The 13,180-nt window shown below is 42.6% G+C and overlaps 1 protein-coding gene and 1 long non-coding RNA gene across 2 annotated transcripts in view; one reads left to right on the top strand and one right to left on the bottom strand.

Moving 5' to 3' along the window:
* Positions 1 to 3,900, bottom strand: part of LOC105466506 (Rho GTPase activating protein 42) — a 312,048-nt gene extending 308,148 nt beyond the window's left edge. The window contains exon 1 of the mRNA XM_071075500.1: positions 3,297 to 3,900. Coding sequence (XP_070931601.1) covers positions 3,297 to 3,450 — 154 coding nt within the window. The 5' untranslated portion in view covers positions 3,451 to 3,900. The remainder of the gene's footprint in view (positions 1 to 3,296) is intronic.
* On the top strand, positions 3,174 to 6,976 carry LOC112427173 (uncharacterized). Its single transcript, XR_003018645.2, has 2 exons — positions 3,174 to 3,496; positions 5,428 to 6,976. It is a non-coding gene; the product is annotated as an uncharacterized lncRNA (long non-coding RNA).
* The last annotated feature ends 6,204 nt before the right edge of the window (positions 6,977 to 13,180 follow it).

Below are 13,180 nucleotides of genomic sequence, written 5' to 3'. Positions count from 1 at the left end.
CGGTCAGGTGTGTATTAACTAAGAGAGTGCAAGCCAAAACTCTCACGGGAAAAGTTAACAACAGGGATAAAAATAATATAATATGCTTAGAAATACATGGATGATTGTCTGCTAAACATTTTACATTAAGAATGCATTAATTGGCCGGGCGCGGTGGCTCAAGCCTGTAATCCCAGCACTTTGGGAGGCCGAGACGGGCGGATCACGAGGTCAGGAGATCGAGACCATCCTGGCTAACACAGTGAAACCCCGTCTCTACTAAAAAATACAAAAAAAAACTAGCCGGGCGAGGTGGCGGGTGCTTGTAGTCCCAACTACTTGGGAGGCTGAGGCAGGAGAATGGCGTGAACCCGGGAGGCGGAGCTTGCAGTGAGCTGAGATCCGGCCACTGCACTCCAGCCCGGGCGGCAGAGACTCCGTCTCAAAAAAAAAAAAAAAAAAAAAAAAAAGTTAACAACAGGGATAAAAATAATATAATATGCTTAGAAATACATGGATGATTGTCTGCTAAACATTTTACATTAAGAATGCATTAATTGGCCGGGCGCGGTGGCTCAAGCCTGTAATCCCAGCACTTTGGGAGGCCGAGACGGGCGGATCACGAGGTCAGGAGATCGAGACCATCCTGGCTAACACAGTGAAACCCCGTCTCTACTAAAAAATACAAAAAACTAGCCGGGCGAGGTGGCGGGCGCCTGTAGTCCCAGCGACTTGGGAGGCTGAGGCAGGAGAATGGCGCAAACCCGGGAGGCGGAGCTTGCAGTGAGCTGAGATCCGGCCACTGCACTCCAGCCTGGGCGACAGCGCGAGACTCCCTCTCCAAAAAAAAAAAAAAAGAATGCATTAATTATTAACAAAAATAACAGTGCAGTGCTTAAAAAAAAAAAAAAAACTGAAATGGATAATGGATACATCTATTGAAATAGTCTGTATAAAGTGAGGGAAGGTGAAGTCCTCACCAGGCAGGAAAGAAAAACAGAAAGGACAGACTGGGGGAAGAAGAGCTCCCTCAGTGGAGTGGGCAGACTCATGGTACAGGGAGGCTCCCAAAGTGGAATGGGCAGCCCCATGGTACTCTGCCAGGGGACATGTCTGGGCTAGTGGTCAGGGCAGGGGCAGCCAGTGATAGAACCAAGCAGGCCTCGAATCCTTTTGACATACTCCTCCTATTATCCAAGCAGCTGCAGCCCAGCCTCAGAGCATCCTCCCCAACGGACAAAAGGTGGCTTGGTAGGAAAAAAAATCAGTGCAATAGTGTGACTTCAAGGGTTCCTTTGCTCCAAAATCCCTCCTATTTGGCAGCTGCTGTTAGGAATTATTTTACCAAGGAATAAAATATTTTCCTTTTCACAATGAAAGAAGTAATAATCAAATGTTAGTTACAGCAATACACTCTCACCACAAACTTAAGAATCCTAGAAAGACAGCAGGTTGTATATTTAAGTACATAAGCCAAATTAATGATGCAGGGCCTATATCTTCAAAGAGCCTACACTCCCAAGATTTCTTCACTTATGAATGGAAGAACAAACTATAATGATGGGAATCACCTGACTTTTTACAAAGCTAGATTCAACCATCATAATAAAGTATGTAATGTCACTTGTAATATAATGTACCTGTCAGAGCATTTATCACAGGTATGTAAGTATTTTCAACTTCTAAAACACTAAAGTTTATCTCAAGCAGAGCGGGGAGAAAAATGTAGAACATCTGGCACCTCCAACAAGAATTGGCTTGGCATTTGGCACTCTGAGATGCAGCTCTTTTTGAAGAGGCATCATGCTGTCTTAGATGCAAAGAGGTTAGTCCCGTGAGATTTTAACCAGGATTTGCAAGCCAGAGGAAGGACAGTTCACATTAGTGTTTACGCAGGGTGACAAGAATTGCAGACAAACTATATTTTTCACAAATCACAGTAAATGCCATTATCAGTAGTAGCCTCGAATTCAGAAATTAAGTGAATATGGGCATAAAATACATTATCTTTACCTTGGTTAAGTAACACAAGTGGTTAAGTAAATGTTTTAACATTTGGGATGGTTAAAATAAAAGATATTTTGGAGCACACTAATTTCAAGACATCTTGCTAAGCTCCCTCCTTACTGCTAATACGTGTTTCAAAATATAGATCCGATGCTAGCATGGTCTCAGTTTTAGGCACACACATCCCTACCATGTTATACAAAGATGATGCCCCCATATATGTCCTGAGGATTACTAGATCACCCAAAGGTCTCTCTACCTTTTTAAAGTATCTCATTCACCCAGCTTTAAGTGACCAGAGATTCCAGGGCTTCATTTCAGTAGTTAAAACGTCCAGAAACCTCTATTAAGATGCAAATACTTTTCAAAGGCTCCTTTGAAGATGGAAAAAAAAAGAAAAAGAAATAAATAATTTTTTTTTTTAAGATGCAGATACCTCCTGGGAAAGGTAACAAGCCATATCATGTAGCTGTGCTCAATTCTCTGTAAGAGAAACTCCTGAGTTTCAGATACTCTTAGGTTCTTAGTAATTGAAAGCAAAGATCCAGAGGATACAAGAAGGAGGCAGGAAAATTTGGTCAGGAGGTGTATGGGAAAGGAGGTGGAAGAAGCCCTATATTATACACTATAACGGTCTTTATATTCTATAGCTCTTCAAAAGTTCTGATTGGCCTTTAATTCCTGAACTTTCATCCCAATGACACACCCAACACCCACACAATGCAAACCAAAACTAAGACGCACAGAAAACTTGCAGAGTTAAAATGCACTGGTGTCATGCTGTCTTTGATTATCTTACAAAATGGCAAAACTGCAAATGTCTGCTTTTTAAAAAGCCAACTCAATGACTGTGTCCAATGAAGAGCTACTGATGTACGGGAGAAATTAATAACTTTCTTTGAATATCACTAAACTAGCCTAATTTTATCCTTAAGACAAACTCTTGATTACCCCCTTAAGGGCTTTTTTAGTTCAAACTATTAATAGACACAACAATGTTTTTTAAAAAATTTAAAGTCCCCAACATCTTTCTAGGAGCATTACACAACAAGATGACTTTGAACGACTTTCCTCAGGCTATGTTCCAGTGCCCTGTAGAGAACTTTCCCTTCCCTGTAGATATGTAAGTAAATAAGTAAAGAACACCTAAGAACAAACTTTGTTGGCCACCAGCAGGGGAGCTCTTCAGCTTTTGTCCCCAAATCCATTCAAACAAAAGAAGCTCCGACTCTTCCAACCCACCCTTCGGACCCGCACCCCGCGGGGACGCTCTGGATCCGGGTGCCCACTCCCCCGCCAGTCCTACTTACTCCTCAACGCCCCAATGAGCAGAGAGCCGTCCTTAATGAGCTCCTTGATGAACTTGTTGGTTCGCTCCAGCTCAATCTCGTGACACTGCAAGCGCTCCCTGAAATCCGGGCTGTCCAAGTAGGAATCGCTGAACTCCAGAGTGGGCAGCCCCATGGCACAGGCGCTGCCAGCGGCGGCCGCGGGAACGTCCGGTCCGGCGGTCAGGGCGGGGGCAGCCGGCGGCCGCGGCGGGCGCTGGGGACGCGCGATCGCGGGGAAGGCGCCGGGACGTGAGGGGACTGATTGCACGAAGGAAACGGGCCCCGAGCCCCGAACCGCCTGCGCGGGGCTCAGTCTTCCTCTCCCGAGGCAAGGCGAGCGCAGGCGCGGGCGGCGGGCCGAGGCGCGGGTCCGCTCAGGTTGTTGTCAACGGGACGCATCGTCGTTCGGAGCGCTGGGGCGGCGAGCCTCCGGGCCGCGGCCGGAGCAGGAAAGTTTCTCTGACTGCGCGCAGACACTTCCGGCAGTTCCACTCCCCAACTCTCTTGACAGTCGTCGGCGTTGTGAGCCAGAAGCAGCGCACAGCCGCAACTCCGGCCCTGCTGGGGAAACCCTCCCCCTCGGCGGACGCAGGCTCAGAGCGCTTGCAAATCGGACTCGGGCTCCCAGACCCTCCTCCCCGCCGCCGCGCTCCCACCCCGCGCCACCCCGCCCCTTCGCCCCTTTACCCTCCTGCCCCACCCGCCCTCCCGCACTTGGCTCCAGGGCTCCCTGCGCTACAGCCGCGCGCTTGCGCTCCGGCCTTGGCTGGGGTGTTAACCCTGTCCCCTCTTGGGCCCCTGGTTTCGGCTAGCCCTTGGTGACACTTCGGGGTTCCCCGCTCCACAAAAGGATCTGACTCCCAATATACCTCCCCTAACAGTCGTCCCCTCCACCCACTCCCTAGAATTCTCTGGGAGAAAAACCAACGTTAAGTTTCCCTAAAGTTTGAGTGTTTTGAAGCGTAGATGGAACATACTACTGTCTAGAGTTCGTTTAGATTTTACTTCACACTTTCACACTGAATGCATTTGAATTCCACGTTGAGAAGTTGTCCCGTCGCTCTCCCACCCCTCAGTTTCCTTGATTCAGCCTGGTGGTGTTTCTTCCCCCTGCCCCCACTCCATAGCTGGGAAGGTGGGATGATTCTTCAAGTCATCCTCACTCTACTTACGTGCTCGTACTTCTAGAAGAATACCTATTTGCATCACAAGAGCAGTATCTCCTATTGGCACCTGGATGGACTTGTCCTAGGAGCGGGGAGATTTTCAAATTGTTGAAGTGGACTGGAGTTTGAAATAAATAGTTAACTCCTACCCACAGGCATTATCCTTCCTCCAGTGGAGGTTCACCTAATAAATTTCTGTTCCCTTAAAACCTTGACAGCAAAAGAAACGACTGCTTTACATCTCCTCCTGACATCATCTATAGGATTTCTGAGAACTCAGATATTGTTCTTAAGGATCTGCTTTTAATTTCTACATTTTCATTGCTTTGTCCATATGAACCATCTGTTTAAAAACTATTCTACAGATCATGGGAAAAATTCCACTAAAGTGCTTTACATTTTTCCCAATTAAGTGTCAGAGCCAGTCAAGATTTTTGGTTTCAATTTTTTTAATGTACATGAACATTAAAAATAACAGGTAAACCTAAAACAGGATAAGATCATGTAAACAGTACAGACTTATGCCTGTAATACCAACATTCTGGGAGGCTGAGGCAGGGGAATCACTTGAGGTCAGGAGTTGGACACCATCCTGGCCAACACGATGAAACCCAGTTTCTACTAAAAATACAAAAATTAACTGGGGCTGGTGGAGCGCACACCTGTAGTCCCAGCTACTCGGGAGGCTGAGGCGGGAGAGTCACTTGGAGGCAGGAGAGTGACTTGAATCTGGGAGGCGGAGATTGCTGTGAGCCCAGATTGCTCCCCTTCACTCCAGCCTGGGAGACAGAACGACTCCATCTCAAAACACCTTCCATCCATAAGTACATCTTTGGCCCTCAATATATTGGCAAAATGGCCAGTCACCATTAGAGCCATTTCAACTCCAAGTGTTGAATTTTTGTCAACTAAATACTCTTCAATTTTTTTTTTTTCTTTTGCAGGGTTGGGGAAGGGAGAGGCAGTAATTCTGTTTGTCAGTTAATGAAATGACATGACATAAACAGCAGTGGACTGTGTTTCACCTGAGGTGATTTTATATTTACTTATTACTCTGCCTGAAAGACAAAAAACCACCCATGCCAAACAGTTTCCTTTCAACTTTTGCCATGTTGCTGTTCCTAACAACTGAATCCAGTGCCAAACTGCTGAGATAAGAAACGATAAAATATAACATTCTCTTCCTGTTTTTCATTAAATCATCGTACTGTGATTAAGTCTTTAAAAATGCATCAATGGTGTTTCATAAGTTGCATTTAATATGTTGGATGTCAATATTTAGTTTTCTTTAAACGTCTTACATGCCAGGGCAGATGTGTTGTAGATTCTATGATATGGGTTATCATTTGCCCGTTCATGTATGTAATTATATGTTTTATGTCTACTGTCTACATGACTAAGGTCTGGGTGGGGAAGTGATTTCCATAAAAAGATAGAAGCAGCATTATCCATGACCTCAAGCAGTTCTCAGAAAAAGGAAACGCAGAGAATAAGTACCCATATAACATAAGGCAGAAGATGCTATGTTCCACAGCCTCACACAGATGCTGTGCTAATAATACACTGATGCTACTGTTTATCAATATGTTTCCACTCAGGCCCATCATTGCATTTACATGGAATTAGGATTTTTTCCCCTACCCTTCACTCATGAGTCCCTAAAGTTTATCATGTTATAATGGGCTTATTTCTTGTAGGTGTTTTCATAGTTACTCATACCCTATTCCTGTGATTCATACTTTAATTATACCTGCTAGTCAGGCTTTCTCTTATGCCACATTAACACAACTACTTGAGAAAAACCAGAAATGCTTTTGCTTTGAGGTGGATTTACTGTCAGTTTTAAACTGTTGTTTCCATGCATTATTCTCTCCATCATAATTAACTGAACCAGATTCTTTCCAAGAGAATAGACTTTCTGTATAAAAGATCAGCAATACCTGAAAGCTTGTTTTCATAAACAAATGTAATGGATTGAAATATAGCCTGTCCAGAAATCTCCGCTTCATAACACATGACACTGTAAGCTGCATGGTAAGCTTCACATATATTATTGGCTGACAAGCTCTTTGGCACAGAGAAATGTTTCTGTTTGTTTTCCTGATTCTGGAATAGGATGTGTGGGCTTTGTTTACTGGTTTTTGAGAGCAAATATATAGTACAAGATAGTAAACTAATATGGCATTTGTAAATCTGCCTAAAACTTTTTCTTGACGTAACTCATGTCTGACATTTAAGCCTGGCACTTCCTATGTACTCAGTAAGTGTTACTGTCAAGCTATTATTACTTTTCAATTAATTATGTAGATTTAGACCACCCAGACTCAGATAATCTGAGGTTAAGCTCAAGCCTGGTAAGCGATGACTAAACAGAAACCAAGTGTTTCTTCTTGGTTTCCCCTCCTCCCAGCTCCTGGTAACCATTCTACTTTCTGTCTCTATGAATTTGACAATGTAGGTATCTCATATAAATGAAATTATACAATATTTGCACTATGTGTCTGTCTTATTTCACTTAGATGATTCAGTCATCAAAAAGAGAAGCAAAGAAGAAATAAGAATTAGATATACATTTAAAACACATATGAGGGGCCATGCCAGGTGGCTCAGCCTGTAATCTCAGCACTTTGGGAGGCCCAGGTGGGCGTATCACCTGGAGTTCGAGACCAGCCTGGCCAACATGGTAAAACCCCATCTCTACTAAAAATAGAAAAATTAGCTGGGTGTGGTGGCGTGCACCTGTAATCCCAGCAGCTACTAGGGAGGCTGAGGCATGAGAATCGTTTGAAGCCAGGAGGCAGAGGTTGCAGTGACCCAAGGTTGTGCCACTGCACTCCAGCCTGGGCAACGGAACAAGACTCTGTCATCTCAAACAAATAAAAATTTTTAAAAACCCAAAACAAATAAACAAAAAGAAACAAGCATTTGAACCTACTTAATTTTTGACTTAACAATTTCTAAAATACTCTTCTGCCAGCCAAAAAAGGAAGTTCAGATTAAGCCCTTAGATAGCAAGATCTTTTTATTCTGCCTTATTAAAAGTATTATTGTTGTCACACACAATGCTCTTAACATCACTATTTCTCATAAAATTAGTTGGTGTATGACATTGTATTTCTGATGAGCAAATGTACACATCATTAGTGACAGTAGCCTATGTGACTTAGTAACATTGTCTTTTCCAGTTAAAAAAAATGCTCTCACAAATCGTAGAGCCCCTCTCAAATCCATACAGCTCTCCCTGCTTCCTCTCCATGGTTGTCATAAAGCACAGACAAGTGCTAAATGTAGTCCGGGTTGAAAAAGAAACTTTGCTTTGTCCAGGGGTAGGAAATGGGAGTCTCACAGGAAGAGTACAGAACATAGCCCACATTGTATGAGTCTATGGATTTCAAGAATTCATTATCCAATAGATGGACTCAAGAGCAATGATTGGAAGACCAAAAAGTCAAATGATTGAGAGATGAGAAAAGAGAATTTAGATGGGATAAGTACACATGAGATTGGGCAACAGATGGGCAGTAAGCAGATTAAATAAAGGAAGGAAATAGAGTGTGATTTTTGTGGATGAGGTAAGAATCCAACATGACTCTGAGATTTAAGCCTATACAACTCAGAAGTGTTATTTTTTTTTTAGAAGAAATATACATAGGTTTAGGTTTCGTCTCCTATGCTGAGTTTGAGGTAAAGTTAGAATAATTAAGAGGCACTTTCTTAGAAAGAAAAGTGCAGCACAAACACTCAGGGCTGTTGGGTTAGCTTAACAGCAGAGACACAGAAGCAGAAGTCGAGGCCAACTAGAGGGGAAGAATAGCTGCAGAGAGTGGAATTTGTTCTATGTGACAATATGACTTTTTTTTTTTTTTTTTTGAGACGGAGTCTCGATCTGTCGCCCAGGCAGGAGTGCAGTGGCGCGATCTCGGCTCACTGCAAGCTCCGCCTCCCGGGTTCACGCCATTCTCCTGCCTCAGCCTCCCGAGTAGCTGGGACTACAGGCGCCCACAACCGCGCCCGTCTAATTTTTTGTAATTTTTAGTAGAGACGGGGTTTCACCGTGGTCTCGATCTCCTGACCTTGTGATCCGCCCGCCTCGGCCTCCCAAAGTGCTGGGATTACAGGCGTGAGCCACCGCGCCCGGCCAACAATATGACTTTTTTTTTAAGAGATGGTGTCTGGATATGTTGCCCAGGCTGGTCTTGAAGTCCTAAGCTCCAGCAATCCTCCTGCCTCAGCCTCCCGGAGTGCTAGGATTACAGGTGTGAGCACAGTATAACTTCTAAAGTCCCACCCAAATCTAGATTTTATTATGATGACAGATTTCAGATAAACAGGATGAAGGAAAAGAACAGAAATCTAAGCAAGAAACACTCAACAACTAACTACATTTATGAGGGGTGGGGAGAAAGAAAAAGGAGAGGGGGAGATGGGGAGAGAGGTAATGACTTAATTTAGGAATAGACTTTTTTTAGCACAGATTTTGATTTCAATTTAGTATTGCCCTCTTGTGGCAAACCATGATGTTTGCTAACTCTGACAGAAAACCTCATAAAGAGCACAGGAAAAGGAGACAAAATGAAAAGGAGCACCCTCCACCAGTACTGGGCATGACAGTTTTTGCATGTATTGCCCCATTTAAGCTTATCCACAAGCATGTGAAATAGGTATTAAGTTTGATTAGCCCCACTTTAAATTTTTTATTTATTTTGAGATGGAGTTTCGCTCTTGTTCCCTAGGCTGGAGTGCAATGGCGCCATCTCGGCTCACTGCAACCTCCACCTCCCAGGTTCCAGTGATTCTTCTGCCTCAGCCTCCCCAATAGCTGGGATTACAGGCACGTGCCACCACGCCCGGCTAATTTTTGTATTTTTAGTAGAGACGGGGTTTTGCAATGTTGGCCAGGCTGGTCTCGAACTCCTGATCTCAGGTGATCTGCCTGCCTCGACCTCCCAAAGTGCTGGGATTACAGGCGTGAGCCACCGCACCCAGCCTGATTAGCCCCATTTTTAACAGGTGGGAAAGTTATAACTGAAAGTGATTAACTTGCCTAAATTTATGTATAATATTTAGAAGGTACTTGAGTCGGGATTTCCATCCAGGTCTACCTTGGTAAAAAGGCCATGCTAAACACACACACACACACACACACACACACACGCTCAACAAATATTCATAAGTATCTGTTATATTTCTGTGCTGCTGTAGATGCTGGAAATACAAGAAGAGTAATTTTGAGTAAATTTACCTCAATCCTGACCTAATCAAATTTTCAATCTAATAAGTTATAGCAGCAATATTAATCAAATGGTCACCCAAAGGCCATTTATAAACTGTGTGACTTGGGATAATTTACGTTTAGGTTTTACACCTTTCCTGAGTATAAAACTAAGGATGATAGTGATAACGATAATGACTATCATTTATTAAATCCTTACCATGTGCCAGACACTGTCCTATGCTAATAATGAAATAACATCCATTGTTTCACTTGGGTTATTTTTAGCTCTAGACGTGAGACATTTCTATACCTCTATGACTCAAAATTAGAACAAGAAATCTCCTCCAACCGATAATGACAATCAGTTATAGCTAGAGTGTTGTTGACACTCCACCCCTGTGTGCTTGGAGGCTTGTAGCTGCATTAGAAGAGGAAGTGCTGTTCCTCTCTTACCTCTCACTGAAACCCTGATGCGTGTGGCCTCCTCTGGATTTCAAAGGAGCCACTGACCACACAGAAAGGAAGCAAATGTTTACTGAGCAACCACACTGTCCGGGGTCCCACGAGGCCTACAAATCCTCACACTAACCCTGGAGGTAGGAATTTTATAATGAGGATGAGATTGTTGAAGACCCAAAATGCAAAAACAAAAACCAAGAACCACAAGCCAACAAAAATACCCAGATAACTTGCCCCAGGATAAACAGTGAAGTATCTGACTCCAAGACCATACCACAATGAATACGTTGGGACACATGATATGCAATATGTATGTATTGCATACATATTGCAATATGTATGTATTGCATACATACATACATACATACATATATATATATATATAGTTGTTGTTGTTGCCATGGCTGGAGTGCAATGGCGCAATCTCTGCTCACTACAGCCTCCGCCTCCCAGGTTCAAGCGATTCTCCTACCTCAGCCTCCTGAGTAGCTGAGATTACAGGCGCCTACCAATACACCTGGCTAATTTTCTGTATTTTTAGTAGAGATGGGGTTTCACTATGTTGGCCAGGCTGGTCTCCAACTCCTGACCTCGTGATCCACTCACCTCGGCCTCCCAAAGTGCTGGGATTACAGACGTGAGCCACTGTACCCGGCCTATTTTTATATAGCTTTTTCCACATTTACATTTTTTGCGTCTAGACTCTAAGCTTTTAGATTAAATCTTATTTCTTTGTATCTCATGCACTTTGCACGCTATCAGCCCATAGATGATACCTAACAAATGTTGTTTTGAATACTTGAGTGCCTTACAATCTTCTAACAATCATTCTTCAGCTTCTGTGGTAGAGGTGTCTGCACAGATTTGTAGAGAAAGCCTTCTCCCATTTGGCACGGAGGTCTCCACGTGTTGCTTGAGCTCTACTGAGCATGAAAGGAGCGGAGCTCATTATCCGTGCTTCCAGGCGATGAGTACATCTGTGCTAGAACTGCTGCCATCCAGCACACTGTAACAGGCCCTGGCAAAGGCAGTGAAAGACGTGATGAGGAAAATAACTAGCGCAGAAGGAGCTTAAGGAAACTAACTAAAATAAATGGCTCCACACCCAGCAAGGAGAAGTCATAACTCGATCACAGTGAAGCACACTAATGAATGTGATAAGAAGGATCGTTGAAAAAGAACAGACCCACAGTCTCTACTGTTTGAACATTTCAGATGGAAAAAAAGAAAAAAGAACAAATCTGAAAGAATCTGTAACCCATAGTCACAGCGGCAACTTCCTTTACAAGGAATAAAGATACATAGTATCATCCTTTAAAAGGTATATTACCTTACATTCTGTCAGTGTGAATTTTATTTGCTAATGGAATTAGAAAATTTCACAAAATTTGTCAGGTTTTACAAAACTAGGTATAAGAACAATTTTTCTTTTCAGAAGAGTAAAGTTCTTATTTTTACACGTTAGTCATTTTTTTCCCCAGCTGCCAGTTTGTTGAAATTTTATTGTGAGACAAAAGTGGATTACTGAGATTACACTTTAGTTTACTAGATAAATAAAAGTAGAAGTAGTCCCAGTTCCATTTAATGTTGCAGTGTATTTCACCCTTATGATTTTTTTGTGATCTTTCAAAGATTGCTTCAAAGATTTGTGGAGTCTCTGAACTCTATTACATTATGTGGTCAGGTAGAACAACATTTTACCATATGGTGAAAATCTTGTTGGTACTGAAAATGAATATTTAATGAATCATTATAAATCTTCTAAACCTGCTTTTCCCTCGATTTTGTATCATGAAAATTTTCAAACAGACAGAAAAGCTGGAAAAAATAAGGCAATGGCTACATGCTTTCTACTTGGATTCAACAAATGTCAACATTTTGTCACTCCTCATTTTATTTATATATATATATACACACATGCATATGTATATATAAAAGTTTTTTTTTATTTTGTTTTGGTTTGTTGTTGTTGTTGTTTCTAAGACAAAGCCTCATTCTGTTGCCCAGGCTGAAGTGGTGCAGTGGCGCAATCTCAGCTCACTGCAATGCTCCGCCTTCTGGGTTGAAGTGATTCTCCAGCCTCAGCCTCCCAAGTAGCTGGAACTATAGGCGCGGGCCACCATGCTCGGCTAATTTTTGGTATTTGTAATAGAGACAGGATTTTGCCACGTTGCCCAGGCTCGTCTCGAACTTCTGAGCTCAGGCAATCCTCCCGCCTTGGCCTCCCAAAGTGCTGGGATTACAGGCATAAGCCACCACGCCTGGCCTGCATGAAACATTTAAAGTAAATTTTAGTCGGGCTCGGTAATCCCAGCATGTCAGGAGGCCGAGCGGGCGGATCGCAAAGTCAGGAGTTTGAGACCTGCCTGGCCAACATGGTGAAACCCGGTCTCTACCAAAAATACAAAAATTAGCTGGGCGTGGTGACGGGTGCCTGTAATCCCAGCTCCTCGGGAGGCTGAGGCAAGAGAATCACTTGAAACCGGAAGGTGGAGGTTGCAGTGAGCTGAGATGGTACCACTGCACTCCAGCCTGGGTGGAAGAGTGAAATTCTGTCTCAAAAATAAACAAATAAATATAGTAAATTTTAGATATTTTTGACACATAATCTCTAAATATTTTAACATGTATCACCAAAGAATAAGGAAATTCTCCAACATAACTAAAACTTAAAGAAAATTAATATATGATAAAAATATCATCAAATAGCAAATTGTTACAAAAATGACTTTTATAGCTAAAAAAAACAAACAAACAAAAACAAGATCTAACCAAGATCTTTACTGAGTCTAATCAATAGCCTATATAACTCCAAATTTCTATTTTGGAGGGCAAGAAAAAAAAAAAAAGGCCATTAATCATCATTCCATTCACTAATTAAGATTTTTGGAATAATTGAGCCTAGATTAGTATGAGGCTTCCTTTACTACTGTCCTGAATAAACATTTGCTAATCAAACTAATGGAAGAAGAACTGTTTTAAGTAGAAGTATTCCCAAATCCTTAAGCACTTGAATTTGTCAT

The sequence above is a fragment of the Macaca nemestrina genome, chromosome 12 (genome assembly GCF_043159975.1).
Source record: "Macaca nemestrina isolate mMacNem1 chromosome 12, mMacNem.hap1, whole genome shotgun sequence".
Taxonomy (NCBI): domain Eukaryota; kingdom Metazoa; phylum Chordata; class Mammalia; order Primates; family Cercopithecidae; genus Macaca; species Macaca nemestrina.
This window is presented reverse-complemented; position numbering and strand designations above follow the sequence as displayed.